This window comes from Electrophorus electricus, chromosome 4 (assembly GCF_041902795.1).
Source record: "Electrophorus electricus isolate QZ-2024a chromosome 4, ASM4190279v1, whole genome shotgun sequence".
NCBI lineage: Eukaryota > Metazoa > Chordata > Actinopteri > Gymnotiformes > Gymnotidae > Electrophorus > Electrophorus electricus.
The window spans coordinates 14,425,900-14,444,565 of NC_137500.1; the positions used below are offsets into that span (position 1 = coordinate 14,425,900).

General features: G+C 41.7%; 1 protein-coding gene across 11 annotated transcripts; it reads right to left on the reverse strand.

The window, feature by feature from the left end:
• Positions 1–100: 100 nt before the first annotated feature.
• On the reverse strand, positions 101–16,980 carry impdh1b (IMP (inosine 5'-monophosphate) dehydrogenase 1b). Of its 11 annotated transcripts, XM_027014255.3 has the most exons (16): positions 16,686–16,975; positions 15,641–15,739; positions 15,481–15,558; positions 9,752–9,800; positions 6,109–6,210; positions 5,948–6,022; positions 5,366–5,572; positions 5,016–5,103; positions 4,663–4,862; positions 4,131–4,221; positions 3,904–3,999; positions 3,448–3,591; positions 3,123–3,267; positions 2,828–2,971; positions 2,563–2,646; positions 101–1,884 (listed from the first exon to the last, which is right to left on the reverse strand). In XM_027014255.3, exons 2-16 carry the CDS (start codon positions 15,736–15,738, stop codon positions 1,863–1,865), a joined length of 1,623 nt encoding a protein of 540 aa, XP_026870056.2. In that variant the 5' UTR covers position 15,739; positions 16,686–16,975; the 3' UTR covers positions 101–1,862. The 11 variants fall into 11 exon arrangements, with proteins under 11 accessions (XP_026870056.2, XP_081568677.1, XP_081568676.1 ...); XM_081712551.1 differs by having other exon boundaries at positions 4,663–5,103; positions 16,711–16,977; XM_081712550.1 differs by having other exon boundaries at positions 4,663–5,103; positions 16,686–16,976.
• Between the last annotated feature and the right edge of the window lie 1,686 nt (positions 16,981–18,666).

Sequence of the window (18,666 nt, forward strand, 5' to 3'; positions counted from 1 at the left end):
GTAACTGGTTTTACTAGAAATCCTTTCAGGTGTAAAATAAAAAGACTAAATGGAAAATTTAGATTTCCACTTGAATTTAAACAATACAAGAAAAAAAGGATGGTAATTAACTGCTTCAATTTATTTATTCAAGAACGGCATAAGCAAACTGATTTGGAAATACTACAGTAAACGCATCTGACTTCAGGCGTAAGGGAAGGGTGCTACCAGTGGGCAAGTTCTTCCAGTAACTGAAGGATACTGAATTTGTCTTTGTACATCATGGTGTAAATCCTACCACCATCTTATCACTGTTTACTTGCGAATGGTTGTGTAAACAGATGGTGATTTACAATGTTCTACGAACAGAGTCAGAGACCTCCAACATTAACCAACAAAGTCCACTTAAATAGGCAAGCCCATGGTAACACATCACAGTTGTCAAATATATCAATTCTATAGTTAAATCCCAAAAAAGGTTCCAATTAGAAAGATTCAGATTCCAGACAGCCCTACATAATACAACAAGCTTGTGGTGCTTTTTGGGTCAAGTCTTCTGATTTGGGTATTCTTCTTCATTCCTGCTTTGAGGCATGTCACTAGTTTCACCAATAGGCAAAGCTTTAGGAGAGAGACGCAGCAGAAACATACAAAGATTTCATCTGGGGCTCTAACTGAAAATGTTCTCCACTGATTATTTATTTTGCCCTTATTAAATGCTGAGGTAGCGCACCCCCCTCCCCCGAGAAAAATTTAAAAAAAAAATGAACTTGTCAGTACATAAACAGTAAAAAAGTAAGCCATTAAGACAGGCAAGTTATGGCTTTAAAAAAAATCATGCATAATAATAAAAAAACAAAAAACCCTTCTTGCAAATTTGGCACCCAATGCACATTTTATGCATTTACCCAAAAGCAACCAATTAATTTGAGTAGTTCGTATTGCAGAGGACATTCGCTGAACAGCCACTGCTCAGTAGCTGACTGCTCAAGATCAGTTCCCTCCTTTGGTTCACATTAGTCAAGTGAAATGCTAAGGGGTGTCAACAACAGGAAATGGTCTTGATTAACGTTTGGTGATATTTGAGACACCAAGACTACCATATTCACAGTTGCCAGGAGCTCTTACTGGTAGAGAAAGGGGTGCAGCAGATTCTTCACATGGTCCAAATGGTGGGACACTATTAACTGTGCAGGCATTCAGCTAATCAAAAGAAAATGTAACGTACCATTCATACTGATCCTAGGAAAAAAAAAAAAAAAAAAAAGGTTCTCTTTTAAAGTAACAAACTGGTCAACGACACAAAAGATTGGCTTTAGAGTTTTACAGCATTGATTGATTTGTTTGTTTTTGGAGCTCTTCGCACAGGCAGTGTGGTTGGAAATATTGGCATTGAATCCTTCAAGATGTGCCTGCTGATTGGCGGGTGCGCAGCAGCAGGAAGAGAGACAGATGACATCACAGCTGAGGCACAAAACTGACTTCGCTCCAAACACGCTAGTGCATTCCCATACCCCTCCTGCGTACATGCGCACACACACCTGCGCCCACACACACACACACACAAGCATGCATGCACGCACGCCACAGGATGAGGTCTTACTGTGACAGGCCTTTTTGGTAAACCCTGATACTCCATGCGAGTGCAATGGTCACATACTTTGTGTTTGCTGTTCGTTTTTGTTGGATAGGGGCACAGGGTGTGTTAGCGCTCTCCCCTTCTTCCTCTCCTTTCTCTGTCATCACGACAGTGCAGGATGGAAGGATGGAATCAGACTGGCAAACAGGGCATTTGAGCGGAGGTGTCCGTTAGGTTGAAGGGATTTGGTCACTGCCGAGATCAGAACATCAGGCCTCCCGATGTCCACGCTGGAACCCCTCCTTCAGTACAGCCGTTTCTCGTACCTAGGAAAATACAGTTTGCCAGATGTCTTGGTTGATCTGGCCTACAGAGCTGTACTGTATGGTCAACAAGATCAATAACATGCTTCATTCTCAATCCAGAAACCTCTTCTGTTTGCTTTTTTGTTTTTGTTTTTGAGGAAAGCAACATGCCAACTCTTGTATAACAATTTATGAATTTAGCAATCACACTTGAGCCTTCCTTTCTAAAGAATACTTCATTACACAGAGCTGAATCGTACTACATGCACAGTAAAAAGCCTATGTAGTAAAAAACTACACAGCCTGACATAGGAAAGAGATCAAATACTACGATACTGCACACTGTAAAAGCAAATGGAGTATAAACCTTTCAGTTCAACAACAGATTTGGAATTAAAATATTCAGTGAAAGAACATTATAAAATGTGCATCAAGTTAATATGCAAACACACACCATTTATACATAGACATTATTTTGCAGGTATATGCAGATTTAGATTATATTTTTCTACAAGTTTAAAGAACCATTATATAGCAACCATAACTAAGAAACAGCACAGGACACAGCTTGAATAATACTGATAATTGATCATTTATAACTTATCAGTTAATACATTCATAAATGTTAATACTGGTTTGCTGACTTTATAATCTATATAAAACATACAGTATAGTGCAGTGGCGTCCCTGTTCACTTACGAGTGAAGCCCATGCACTCCTCCCTCCACTTGGGCTGACATGGTCCTCTTCTCAAACTTCAGCTCTCCTGAGTACATCATAGAACTAAACACACACACACACACACACACACACACACACACACACACACACACACACACACACACACATACACACAATAAAGGTGCCCTTACAGATCATGGCAGGAATACACCAGGTGGGTTATGAACAACTGCCCCCCCCCCATGTGTGAAATTTGGAGTGATCCACTGCTGGCAGCACTCACCGGAGCACAGAGAGGCTTTTGGCTCCAATGTCCTGGCAGCCATGTTGGATTCCAGCAATGAGATAGGGCAAAAACTTATGGATGGAGCCCTTGTCCTGCACTGAGCCCGACACTCCCTGAGCCACCTTCACCTTGTCACCCTCACTGTCAACCAGCCAATCAGCACAGAGCCAGAAAAGGGGGAAGAAGAAGATAAAAATTGTTCTCTCTAGGCCTTTGGTAAAATGAATGCACCATGGGAATGGTTGGCATGCATCATGTATGCACTATTGGAACGTTTTACATACACACCTACCTAAAGTAGCGTTTCTGACTGCTAGTGCTCTTCTCCATAGCATCCAGAGAGCCCATGCCCCTGTACTTCTTCAGCCGCACACCATCAGAGAAGTAGTACTCTCCAGGTGCCTCTGTGGTTGCTGCCAGTAACGACCCCATCATGACTACATAGACAAAAGGGTCAAAGGTCATCAAATGGTGGGGCATGCAACTTTACAATTCTGGAATTAGCACAAAAGTAAAATGAATCTTGCACTAAATTTTTGGCCCACATACAGTAGTGGGTATATCTACTAGCAAAGCAAACGGTGCGAGAGTGGGCCTTTAAACAGCACGGTGCAAACCTGTGGACGCTCCCAGTGACAAAGCCTTCACAATGTGGCCTACGGTCTGTATGCCTCCATCCGCGATGACGGGCACTCCGAACCTGCGGGCATACTCCGCCACCTTATACACCGCAGTGCCCTGGGGACGCCCACATGCCATGACTGCAAGCACAGAGGAAGTCAGTCACAGATCCATCACATGCAAGGAGACCATGCCCGTAAAATTTTATTAGGAAAGTACATCTTAAGCACCCATTCTTGACAAAGCTAAAACAGTTTCTGGGACTTCAAAATTACAGCATCGTGTGGGTGCGGTATGTAACAGTAAGGGGTATGAATGCAGTGTCGCGTGATTGCGGTGGGTAACGCTCAGCGAGGAGCGGAGACGCAGCATGCAACTGTGGTGTGCAACGCTCGGTGAGGAGTACGAACGCAGCATCGTGCGTGTGCGGCGTGAAAATGCGTCATCCCGACCTTCCTGAGTGATGCAGATGGAGCCGCAGCCCATGCCTACTCTCAGAGCGTCCACTCCAGCATCGATTAGGTTCTTTGCTTGGGCTGCCGTCACCACTACACCCGCACACAGACACACGCGCGCCAGCACGCACAGGTGCGCGCACCCCAACAAACATTTTGAAATAAGCAATCATGGCATTAGCAGGACCAATTATATGAACAGAAGCTAGAACAAAGAGACCCACCATTCCCTCCCACTGCCTGCAGATCAGGGTATTTCTGTTTGATGTAGTGGATCATGTTGATTTGATATACAGAGTTGCCTTGTGAGGAATCCTAGGAAAACAAAGCATGACAAATTTTCCAAACTGACCTCTGTAGGAGAAATAAGATGCACCCAATAGCACCAAGCACCAAACAAAACCACCAGTTCTATAAATAGCTCTCACAGAACCAAAGTCGTTACATAGCGTTATCTTCTTGAGGCAGACAATTTGACGTATGAAGAGAACGTGACGTATTCACAAGCTGGACATGTGAGTGTGTGAGTGAGGAGGGCAAAAGCCGATATGTCTGTAAAGCGTCCGCGAGTTTGATAAAGGCACTATATAAATTGTGACTACTACTACTACTACTACTACTACTACTGAAATTAATAATCAGACTATATAACAGGTGGCCCAAGACTGGGGGTCACTCCTGAACATTATAATTATCAGTTAGAAACCGAACGCAGATAAGTAGGGTTTTCTACGCAAGCTCAGTTCTGTAGCTCACCAGAACCACCATATCCACGCCGGCCTGCATGAGCAGGTCCAGCCGGTACTTGTCGTCCTCGCGGGTGCCGATGGCGGCACCACACAGCAGCTGCTTGCGGGAGTCTTTGGAGGCCAGGGGGTAATCTCGGTTTTTCTTAAGGTCAGTGCGGGCGATAATTGCCACCAGCTCGTCACTGTCATTGACTATGGGGAGTTTACCTAAGAGAAAACAGACACACGTGCGGCACTTCATGCATGTTAGGCGCATGCCTGTTGCTGCTATAGCAGCTCCAGTTCCATATTTGTCCACATTTGGTAAGTGCCCTGAGATTCTACTTCTGAAAGTCATAACCAGGACCTTGAGTCCCTCACCCTTCTTGCTGCGCTGCAGAATATCATTGGCCTCTTTAAGCGTGACACCTTCAGGAGTTACCACCAAGTCTCTTCTTTTCGTCATAACCTATAGGTTGGATACAAGTAGGCTTTCATTATGCTGCTCTCATAAATAAGCATACAGTGCCCCATCTCTCAATCTTACATGTTTGAGTACTTCGCCCAGAGTTTACCACCTAATTTGGCTCGCTGGCTAATACCCAAGACCTCAAAGACTCTTTCAGCAAGCATACATGTTCGAGCAGGCCTATATGAAGCCATGCGTGGCAGTGGGTCCCTTTGAGATTGCTCTGGGAGGCTACAATGAGTGCACAGGCACAGATACACACCTCCTCCAGGGTTTTGCCGTGGTCCTTTTCGGAGAGGAAGTCGATGTCTCGGGACGTGACGATGCCCACCAGCTTGCTGCCCATCTTGCCTGTCTCGGTGATGGGGATCCCAGAGAAGCCATGCCGCACCTTGGCCTCAAACACGTCTCCGACTGTGTGTTGTGGGCTCATCACAAGGGGGTCTGTGATGAAGCCCTGCTCGAACCTCTGCACATGCACGCACCCGCTTACATCAAAGGACATGCTAGAACCACTTCACAGAAAGGCAGGCATGTAGCTTAAAAGATGAATAAACAGACAAATGCACACTGCAATCAAATCAACATGCTGACCCATTCACACCCAGCTTTATCAAGATCAAATGCAGCACAATTTGGGACAATACTACATTCATACAGATGATCAACAACATTTGCACCGAGTTACTGAACAGCAGCAGCAAAAAAAAATAATGTTGGCCTTACATAAATATCAGGAAGTTGGAAAATATGAAATATTGCCCAACCCAGCAAATGTGTTACACGTACCAAAGCTACTTTGCTTACTTACTTGACAACACAACAGTTAAGTCAGTCACATTACCTTCACTTTGCGAACCTCATTGGCTTGAAACTCTGGGGTGCAGTTATGGTGAATGATGCCGATCCCACCCATAAGCTAGATAACAAATACAGGAGTTGTTGTAAATTGACAGATGTTCAATCCAATAACGTGAAGTCCTTTAAGAAGAAGGTGGAACTTACTGCCATAGCGATGGCCATTGAGGACTCTGTAACAGTATCCATAGGAGAGGAGATCAGTGGTGTCTTCAGTGTGATTTTTTTGGTAAGGGCTGAAGTCAGATCCTACAAAGTAAGTGTAATGAGCTTTAGGCTTCATGAATTACCCTATGGTATATAAATCACAGGAACAAAAATATTAGTCCAGGCCCAATACATTGGCTTCTGGATGAAATGAAATTTATATTTATGTCAAAAGGATCTCAGCATTTTCAGTCAGCATTTACATAAAAAGTGTATTTACACTGTAATAACACTTTAACCAACCTAAATTTAAAGAAAATGATAAAATATTTCCTATCGCCCACCACAACAAAGGATCTGTATTCCAAGTGCAAAACACCTGCTATAGGCATATTTTCTTAAGGGTGTTTAAGCAACCACAAGAGGGCAGTACTGAATGTTAACACCACGTTCTCTCTAAGCAAGCTGGAAGTATGCTGATCAAGGGCAAAACTTGATAAAACTTGATAGCAATCATAACGCCACCTCCTTTGAGAATATCTTTACACAAGAGAGAAAATGAGTGGGTGAGCTTGCTGACTACACTGTATGGACATAAGTACAGCCATGAAATAAATAATAGACCATGTTGTTTTGGCATACATGACAGCAGCAGATGGCAGACAGATGCCGAGATGCTCAGGAAATATTCCTCAGCAAATCTTCAACCTTAGATGATCAGACACCTGTTTAGTTTTTTTCAGCAGAAGAGTCTCAATTTTACACTCTCAATTTTAGTTCACAATAACAGTCTGCTTCCAATGAAAAAAAAAAAGCATCGGTTGCTGACCTTCAGAGAGGCAGTGTTGTAGGCATGAGAAATGTTCCCATCACTCTGATAACTCAAAAAAACAATTTTCAACATTCCTCCCGTAACTACCTGCTTGCAGCATGTTCATCCAGAGTTCTCAAAACAGCAATCTCCACCCCAATGGAGAACAGCAAGAGTTCAAAGCAGGGGGGGGGGGGGTTCTCCCTTGTTCAAAATCTCTCTCATAGTGCACACTATTCAACTTTCAATGGTAAGCCCGTCATAAGCCTAATTAGCTAATTAATATATGGCCGCCACCATGTTTTGACAGTTATGACATCACGGAGTACTCCGATAGATGATCACCAACCAGCATCAGATGCCACAACCAGGAATTATTATGACTAATGTTAGCTAGTCGCGTTGTTCATGTTAACATTCCAGCATGCTGGCTTGTAATGTGGTATGCTCATGACAATGGACAATCCTCATGACCGAGGAGGACTTGCAATGCCAACGGGTATAAAACAAACAGGAAAGATCAGCTGCATTTCAGACACTGCACCAAATCAAACCTTATTACAACCATTGTTAGTTATTGGTCATAAACAGTTGCTAAGCACAAAGTGGACTAATATTTGGACTAATATATTGTGCTCAAAAGCAGCCACCATAGAGAGCACTCAATCTATGCCTCCTTCAGAGATTTCCAATGACGTACTTCTCTCAAATGATGTATGGATAACACCAGGATGACGAACACAATGACGGCGGTCCAGCAAGACTGTTTGCCAATGTTGCATCAGTTAAAATAAAAGGACATGGCAATCAATTTAAATTTTCAAATTAAAAGCATTTAAAACCCTCAATAAAATCTATTTTTTGCAAAAAAGGCAAATGCCCAGTACAGTTACAGTCTGACAATGTTTTTCCAGAACATCTGGTGAATAATAGATAATAGTATAAAACTGATTATACCCTACTATTTCCAGATAGATTTCCAGATAGCAGAAAGTGAAGATCAGCAGCATTATCATCAGCATAAATGCAATTTAAAATGGTTGCATTTATGCTGTTCCAATCTTTGGTAACTATACAAAATTTGGTTTTAATAAACCTCCATGATTCTAAAAAAAAACAAAAAACTGAACTTGTGGTTGATGGCCACAGGATTAGTAGTTTGCTAAAGAAGCAGATTGACAGATGTGCAATGACCCTTCTGACAGGAAGGCAGCAAAGAGAAAATATTTGCACAAATTCAAATTGGATAATGAAACTTGATAGAAGCCAGGTAAAGTTACTGACCAAATGGTGGAAACTTTCAACTGAACCTTTTCAAAGACAAGAGGACACCATTTTCATATTGGCTGAGCTGCTGACTAAATCACAAAAATGGAAGTACAGAACACTGGGATAAATAGACAGTATGAGTACAAATGCAGGGTACCCCCTGTCACTAGCTGTCTGGCTAAATGAGGGACTAACACTCAGAACTACAAACACAGCTTCTATTGAAAAATAAATAAAGTTAGTGTGTGCAGGCTTTTTTCCTGCATAGAATGATGCAGCCACCTCATCAAATTGTGGATTCAAATCCTGGCTCTGCCATATAGCCACTGTTGGTCCCTTGAGCAAGGCCCTTAACCCTCTCAGCTCCAGGGGCGCAGGATCCCAGGTTGATCCCAGCTCACAAAGAAGCTGGGATATGCAAAGAAGCATTTAATTGTACTCTGTGTGTGTGTGTGTATAGATTTGTCTCTATATCCAGCATTGCACTCATTCGCAAGGCCTCAAACTGCTTTGAAGATGGACCAGGATGGTGTACTGAGGTAGGCTAATGGAGGCATTGACTAAATATAAAATCAGTAAACTGCTTCCTCTACAACATGTCTTTGCTTCATTTACTCAACAAGACAGTAAATGCTAGGCTATATTTATGTTCAATTATGCTGCGCTAGGGACCCTGTGAACTGCAAACAAAAACAATATTTTATATTTCAATTTGTTGTTTAACTGTGTAAATTAATGCATTATTTTTATGTTGTATTTAATGTTGAACAGGGCACTTTTTTGAACAAATATGCTTTAACAATGGTCATTTATTTCAATTATATAATTAGCAGAACTAAAATAGGCTTGCGTTGTAAGTGTTTGCTTGAAACAGCTGAAGGGACAGTACACATACATGCGTGTGCCCATGATCGGGATGGTACACATATGTGTGCGCCCATGATGGCGATGGTACACATATGCGTGTGCCCATGATCAGGATGCCACAACCTCTGCTTTATTGTGAGCCATGAAAAACCCTGGTGTGTGAGTGAGTGTGAGTACGCACGCACATGCGTGAAGGTTCGGTAGTACAGATCTCAATCCCATTGAGAACCTGTGGTCCATCCTCAAAAAGAGGGTGGACATACAAACACAGAAACTGAGATCAACTCCAAGAACTGTTTAGGCAAGAATGGGCTCAGTCAAAATCTTGACTGATATCCAGCATGCCAAGGCAAACTGCAAAAGTCTTTAAAAAGAAGGGTGAACACTCTAAATATTAAAGTCTTTGCTTAAACTGGATGTACATCAATAAATAGTTTAAAAAAAAAAACAAAAAACGTATGAAATGCTTATAATTGTTCTACACTATACCATCTAAACATCTGACAAAAAAAAAACAAAAACCTGTCTCAAAACAGCCATGACTGTAGGTCCATAGACAAACAGCTTTCGAAACCACAGGAAGTGCACACTGAGCTAATTATGCACATGGACAAAACACAGACGGCTGTTTAATTAGGAACAGCCATAAAAAAAAGGAAGCAAGCAGTTTAGAGGAGGAGAGGGACGACGACTCACCACTTCATCCGAGGTGAAGTCAATGAAGCCAGGCAAAATCAGGAAGTCACTGGAAAAGACACAAAGACAGAGTAAGAAAAATTGAAATAAATCCCATTCACATAAGTTACAAACCTAAAAAGCTTGCATTTTTTAACCCTTTCCTCTCCCAGGGTGGGACCACTAATAAAATGCTGTACTTGTGCATCTTCATAACCAGCAGCTGATTCAAAAGTTGCGTTGAAAAAGTGGGAAGGAAATGGAGGCGCGTGTGTCCTTTCCGTTTCGCGCCTGTGTTGAGGCATTTGTACACGTTCTCAGTACACACGGTTCCATACAGGAAGAAGTTAGCTAAAGTAATAGTACATCAAACTGCATAAAATGGCATGCACCAATTATGTTCATTCTTCACTTGCTAGGAATGGTGAGCACAGCATCAAAATTTACCAGCATTTGACAGGACTGGTCACCCTTGAACTGGAATATCCATTTCATACAAGAACGACTCACCAGTCCCAAGCTGAATCACAGAAGCACTCTCAGAGTTCTAGGTTATATGGCAAATACAGCAATATTACAAATGTCACAATTAATGTGAAATAGGCAAGTCATCGCAACCCCGTGTTTAGTGTTACAGCGATGCGTCAACACAAAACATTTCCAGAGAATGAACCCACTGGCATGCCATCTATCAAAGTTCTTGAATATCATACATAAGATAATAAAATATGATGGGTCAACCAAGGACACAATAATACACACCATAAAAAGAACCCACATGATGCAACTGCTGTGATATCCTGCCCTCATCCTGAAATCCAACGAAATGCATTTGCCTGGGAAGCACACGCAGATGGGCAAGTAGCAACCCAGGGTCTTATTGTGTGACTGAGCCAACTGAATCAAGCGTGGCTCTCAAGAAAAGCATAAGACAACCAGAACAGGAATGAGGCCATATGTGAACAGCCATATCCTGGGGCTTCACTTAAAACAGGTCTGAACTGTGTGTCTACAAAGTAAAATATTTGGCGGGACATTGGGCATATTTTTACGGAAACTTTGACTGGCACATGGAGCCATACCCAACATTTATAGAGTGACAAGACATGTTTGGGTAAAATGTAAGGGATTACAGCAAAGTGTACAAGTTACTGTCCTCTCACATAACAGCCCAGATTAAATAATAAATATGCAGCTCCATAATTACTGCATATAGGCCATTTACTCACGAAAAACATTTGAGCCTAAAAAGTATTTTTGTCCGATGAGTTTCTTGATTTGTGTAGAACAGCCAATTAGCTTGTTTCCATGTACTCATATTTATTGCAGCAGATTACTATCTATAGCCTTCAAATTTGTTAGTAGTTATGGATAATTACAGAAATATTACAGAATTACAGAAATTACAGGATAATTACAGAAAATTTCAAATTCACATATTTATTTAAAAAAAAATTAAAAAGGCTAGAATGGATGCTGCATTTTCTATGGCACAATGGATATTTTGGCTTTAAAAGACTACAAACAACTGCATAAGGCATGAGCGTGACAGATTTTTAAAAATAATTTCTTGACAACTAATGAGCCGATTTAGATATCCAATAGCCATTCTCTTGGAATAATGTTTGGACTTGGACCTGGGTTTAAAGAGACAGCATGTGAAACCAGCCAATACCTGTCCACTTGGGTCTTAATGACCTTCACATTCCTGGCAGCTGGTTGTTTCCAAGTATTAGCGGCTAGGACTGGGAGATACCAGCAGTTCCGCTTGTCATAATTAAACTGATATCAGCACTTAGGATTTCTTTATATGGTGGATGAACAGGCCATCATCAAAAGTTCTATTTATGGCAACAATTAGTCTCCCAAATGGAATTAGAGGAACCTGCAGACATATTGCAATAACCCCTGCAGGTGACAGTCACTATGCCTTCAAACAGTTTATAACCTACATAGTGCATAGGAGACAACAATGACGTGCGCCCTCAGCATGAAGTGCGTCAGCGGGCTTCTAAAAGGCAGATGACATTGTCTGGATGCATCAAGTGGGAGACTACTATGCTAACTAGAAAGCATGTGTTGGAGTGCAGGGTTTCCCCTCACCTGTCATAATTACACTCTTGTCTTTGCAAATGTTCACTTTTTTGCATCACCTTTTTCCAAGTCTGCTTCAGTACATTTGTAGAACACTACTGACTGCTGAAGCTACATGCTGCCGCTCAAACTTGGGTTTGCTGACTGTGTCAACATTGAGGCTACCAAACACTGTTTCTTGAATGAATCTCCAGCAAGTACATAAACCTCACATTCTGCAAAATACCCTTTTAGGCCTTTCGCGCTGACACCGTCGCTACTACCACACAATAATGAACGGGGCACTCCATATTAAGTATTTCTTGGGTAATCTGAATTGTATGTTTATGGGCAGTAACAGGGCAGGACATGAAGGTCATTCACCTGCACACATTTTCAAGATGATTGTGATCTGAATTCTTTTGGGTGTATACCTTTTCCGGTCATATGTGCACACAAACTTTCATTCTGGAATTAAAAGTTTTATAAATAAGGCCCCTGAATCTGCTTAGGTCAGACGTGGCTTTGGGCACAGACACACAAGACCAACCCTCCGCAGCCTGCTGAAATCTGCAGGAATGCGCAGTATAAAAACGCAGCAGACCATGGTGAGCAGGTTATGTAAACAATACGGACCGACGGCGAGGAGGAAGGGAGGGAAAACTGAGTGTGCTCTGTCCACAGACAGCCAGCTAAGCGTGGTTTGGCGGATGAGTGCAAGACGACAGTAAGGACTGAAAAGGAGCAGAGGCGTGCTTCTGTCTGGCGCGGGTGACGGGGCCCTTGCCCGCCCACCAGTCTCTCCTCCTTAACTAGTGGTTGGCCACCTGAGGCTTGAACTGAAAGCCTGTATTCCCACAGAGAAAAAGGGACGGGCATGTCTTTGCCCACGCATGCTGACCACACACTCAAACTGCGACACATGCTATGGATGTCAAGAAAAGGCCATTTAACACTGTCTGCTTTTAAGAGCACCTCTGGATCCCTCAGACATGCCACGACAACATACACTCTTGCTAATTTTAGCGAACGGCAGCTCAAAGTGATGTCCTCGGGCCTGAATGGAAGAAAATACAGAGTGCCAAAACAGACACCATCTCAGTCGTGGCAGCAGGTCCAGGAGAAAGGACCACACACACACACACACACACACACACACACACACACACACACACACACACACACACACACACACACACACACACGTGAAACCACTGCTGTTTAACAAAATGTCCTAAAGCCAGGATGTGCATGAGCAACAGCTTAAAAAGATGTAGCAGTTGCCTGCATATCATGAAGGAAGCATGTGCTGGCCTTCACCCTGACACACTGGTTTAAACAGAAGATATAGCATATGGAAACTAGCAGCTGGTTACAATAAATTACAAGTCGGGCAACAGAACTTTTAAATAAATAAATAGGTAAGTAAATAAATAAGCACAAGACCCACACAAAGGCAGTCATCACAACTCTGTGTTTAGTGTTACAGCAATGCTTCAACAAAGAATATTTCCAGAGAATGAACCCACGGGGATCTGTCATCTATCAAAGTAAGCAGAAACTAAGCACAGACTCCCAAAGGACCCTGTATGATTAGAGTGGAGCATGACAAAATCCTCAGCCAGTCACTCATTTGCTGTTTTTGCACCCTCACACTCCCAAATCCTTTTCATCAGCCAAAAAAAAAAAAAAAAGAAAAAAAAAACCCCAGAAAATATGTTTACATTAGCTAGGGTGAATCTTGCAGTTGACAAATGTTCAGGTAGCACTGAGTATAATTTTTTTTTTTTAATCTAAAATCTTTCAGCACATTAATAAAAATTAAAATAAAAAAGATGACATAAAATAAAAAGATATGTAGCAAAAACACCTAAACAAAGACAGATGTAGCACTTCATGCAGAATTCCAAGCACAAAACTAAACTACATGCATACACACTCCAATGGCAAAAACCTATCACACCTTGCAGAACATTTGCTAACTATTCACAAAAGAACAAAAACTACTGATTAACAAAAGCATCACAATAAAATACATCACAGGAAATCTGAAAAGTTAAAAATGGAACCAACTAGAAAATGAAAAACTAGAATAGCTTTGCTTCCCCTCTCATCCCGTTAAAATGTGACGCTAACTTATGCTGACTTCGAGCCCTGCTATATAGCTGCATAAACTGCACCCGTATGAAACAATAAGCATGGTTACTCATCATCCACTAATGCCCAGCTGATAAACACAGACAAAACAAGGCAGTATGATCTTTTAGCTGTGAGGTGACAACTACAGTCGTTTGTTTGTGAACTCAAATCAATAAGCACCTGGTCAAGTATAAGTGTGACACTGTACAAGTGTGTGAACATGTGTTTATGTATAAAAGAACTGAAGAGCTCAGATGAAAAGTTGAGGAACAGCAGCTACCTAGCCCATTCTCTTCTTCATTACTCTCACATGACCAAGCTTAAGGAGTCGTGAGGCCCACCCTGCTTCTGCGCATGCACTTCATCAAGAACCAAGCCAAACGCATCAGCTTGGGCATTTTGTTATTCATTCATCTGTTCTTACACTGCCAACACTGTTAAAAGGCCTATCACTCACTGACTGACTGCTCAGTGTTTTTCTGCAATGCAGTACTTCTATATGACCACAGACACCACAGATCATCAATAATAATGTTATACTTAGAAGAACTGGAGACTGCTGCCTGATAAGTTACAGTTCCTTCAAATCCAGACTCCAGACAAATCCAGACAAACTCAAACTTGGATGCATTGTAAAATGCACTAGTTCTATCAGCAGGTCTTAAAGGATTAAATAAAGGGTTATTTTTAAAAACACACAATGGGGAACTCAAGCATAGGGCTGCCTTCAAACTTCAGTCTTGTTCTCCTGGTTAAGGCCACTACCAAAAGAAACTCAGATGTGTGTTATATAATAATCTGATGCACAGCCCATCCAAAATAAACCAATTTCAAGGCAAGTTTACTAAGTTTATGTTCAAGATCTGTGGACCTATCATAGAGATATTAGTTTTGCTTTCAGTAATAGCATACTTGTACATTTCATAGTTATTAAAGGAAAATCATAAAGATTACAGTAAAATAACTATGTGAAAGGTTCTGTAGGTGGTGAGATAGAAAAAAGGTATGAAACTAATGTACAACAGAGTGACAACCAATAATGTATTATAACTATTCCCATCAATAGTGACAAAACCACATTTCACAGTGCTAAAATGACTGTTCATTACCAGGCATTTGGGACAACAGCATTTTAGAAGTCAGTGAAAGCTGTGAGAAAAATATATTCAGCAAAGCTAGAACAGTATAAAATAGCTAGAATATACAATTATCAGAATGGTCAAAGACTGGAAAATGGAAAATCTTGGAAAAGCAAAAAGGCTTCACCCATTTGCAAATAGCTTTGTCCATGGCATGACTTCATGGAAATGAGACTGGCAAATGTACACTTGTCCAGTTGTAGCTTTTATATTAGATAAATGCCGTAAATGTGAATTATGATTAAAAGGAATAAGCCAATACAAAAATTGCTTCTTCGTTAAAGATCTCAAATTTCAAGCTAAATTGAGGGGATCGCCATTCTTAAGGGGAGAATCATTTGATTCCTCTGATCCCATTTAGGAAGGCGACTCAGTCAAATGAAGTGCCATTTTACTCACTTGTAAGTCATACCGTCCCCTTTAGAGCACAGCTCTTCCGCTGTGAGTCCGTCTTGGACAGACGGCAGGTCTGATGTGCTGAAAACGTAACGTTGTACCCCATTACGCACGCCGAAGCGCAACCAAAACTGGACATCCTTTAAATGCAAACGGCACTTACTTGTAGGTGAGCCCATCTCCAACCGAAAACAGCTGCTGGGCCGACATTCCGTCCTCCGGAACATAACCCGTCCCGCCGCTTATCAGGTAATCTGCCATGCTAATTTAAAACAAAGCACAGCAACAATTAAATGCAGCTGTTTTGATCGAGATCCAGATTCCAAACGAAAGCCCTTTGGCTCCCTAACAGAATAATGAATGTTTATGCCATGACCCACTGTTAATCTATTTCTACACATATCATCCTACAGTTCCCTTCATATAGCTACAGAACACAGACAAGCCAACGGAATGATCTCTCAAACACTTTTAGCCTTCGACTCCCGCAACATTTAAAAATGGAACGGAGACAAACAGCTATGTTATTAACGCAGACCCGTCCTGCATCTATTAGCCCCGTGACTTACATTTGGTAAATACTGGGAAACTCAGCCAGCTTACCCGGGTACCTTGGCTGTGCTGGAAATTGACAAACGACGACATGCGTATCAGGTTAAGCCCGATCTACGATTTCAGGTCATACATCCTCCCAAAATATGAAAAGCACAATACCCCACAAAAGCCCCAATGTAAATCTGAATCTGAACATTTTTAAATTACTGAGAATGGTAGGGTAGCTAGCGTAGTTGGCTTCCTAATTCTGGTGAGGAAAACAAAGCACCTCGGACGCATGAGGTTGAAAGATAAACGTCCACACAAATGATCGCCTGGGAACGACCACAGCCTAAATGTTCAGCTCGCGTCAAATTTCAGTCCCTAAATTTATGCATCAAATTGTATGTTCTGCTTTTGTTTGGTAGCTATCATCTGCAAGTTAATGTAATTAGCTAGCTAACCACGCATGAGAGATGTGCTTCACACACACACTAAAATGGGAAGAATGGTTTCCGTTTTTTTCTTAGCTAGCTAGCTAGCATAGCCAACTATACGCGATTGACTATGGTTAGGTACAGTTCGGTCCATCATGCTACGTGGTCTGTTATTACTTGCTACAAGACCGCTTAATGTCATATTCCACAATGTGAGTGTGATAGCAAACTTCAAACCTCTCAGGATGAGCAGTGTCCTTACACGTTTCTCTGGACCGAAGCCGTCTGGTGAGGGTCGGCGAGTAAATATAGATAGCGCTAGCTAGCTAACGTAAGAGTTCAACTAGGCTAACACAACACTACCCGAACTAGCAAGCATCCGATTTTAATCCCCCCCCTGTTGACTTTGTTCTTCTAGTTTAATATTGCACTGTGAAATCTTTTGGTTACTCTTTGCTACTGTTTCATCTTATGCAGACAGGCAATTATCCGACAGAGAAAGCGTCACATCCTCCTCCCTCACTCCAGGAGTGTAGCATCCACGTGGTGACCGAATGGTTTTAACCCTTGTCGGTCAGCTGATGTAACTGTTACTACAGATACTTTGAGTTACATTTTTATCCGGTATCACCCTAAACGTTTTCTATAGGTCTGCATCCATTGCAGAGACCCTATTTCAGTTGTTATAAATTCAGAATCGCCAAAGTGCTTCCTATTCCACCTGGTACAGTGCTTGAGCACATTCCCATTTTTATCACATTAGACCAAAGTCTATACATTACTCGGTGTCCTGCTGTAGTGAAATTGCTTTTATGTTAATCAACGGTGATTTTGAACCGTCCAAGCCTTATTGTGCACATTTCGTGAAATTTTAAAGAACGGATGTCAAGCACCAATAACTATAGAGCACTAATATCAATAACATGAAAACCAATTAACAATATCTATACACGGATTTGTTAAGGTCAGCTATATTTTTTCAGGCTGCAGTAAAAAATAGCTCACGATATGAAAAGTAGACGCGAGATTCTCGCTCGTCAGACCAGTGATGACTCCGCACAAAAGTTAACCGCAGCATCTTCTAGTAAAACTTCTTTAACTACAAAGTGCATAACCAAAACTAGATTTTTTAAAATAGCATTTTATTTTCTATATGCAAAGCCCTGTTAAGAAAACAAAATGTGTTTTATTCAATAAGCTTGTTAGCTGTCTGTATGTGGGTGGAAAACAGGACTCGTCGAGTTTATTTGCCGATAATCAGATCAAATTATTAGTCGGTGTTAATCAGCTTCTTTTTATTATGATTTGTTCTTGGCAGAAGCCGTAGCTTTGTAGTTTTCGGAAGAATGATTTCTCAGTACGAACGTCCCTCGACCCTTCTCCTATCCTATTATGTGTGAATTGTTCACGACCCGAGAGACTCGCTGACCGAACGCAGAGTCCTGAAAAATATCTAAGACCTCTTGGCGAGTCCAAATAATGTAGTGCGAAAAGTGTTGCGACCAGTTTACGACTGGTAGTGACTGCGATGTAGAGCTACATGAAATGACAACGGAATTGGGGGGGGGGACCTGGGGTAGTCGTTGTACATCGTTCACATATATGCGAAATATAGGAGGCCGACGGAGGAGCTGAGAGAGAGAGAGAGAGAGAGAGAGAGAGAGAGAGAGAGAGAGAGAGAGAGAGAGAGAGAGAGAGAATGCCAAAAATGTAACGATATTACTTTACAGAGAAAATCCATCTTGTGCTGCTAAATGCCGTAAATGTGCATAGTATCGCATCATTCTCCGTGTCATTTCTCGCGTCTTTCGTCACAAAACGTAGTTTGGAGGTTAGGCAAACTCGTCGGATGGTGAAACATGTTGTAGTGTGTTATCCCGTATGGCCGATGCCATGTATTGTGCAAAGCACTTCAGCATGCGATTACAAGACAGCGAGTTGTGTAATGTGAACAGTACCCCGATCTGGTTACTCTGGAAGCTCTAGTTAATCGAGTGCTTCAGTAGCATCTGTATATTGGAGTCAGGTGGGCTAGATTAGGGTTAGAACTCTGAAGGACGGTAAAATCTCCAGGACTGGACTTGAGCTATTTCCCTCAAATGCATTTAAGACAGCTAACTGGAGCCATTTGTCTGAAGGATAGTTTTTGTAATAACAGCTAAGTTTAATTTTCTGTAAATAGCCAGCTAGCTAGAATACCAGCTAGAAAAATACATTT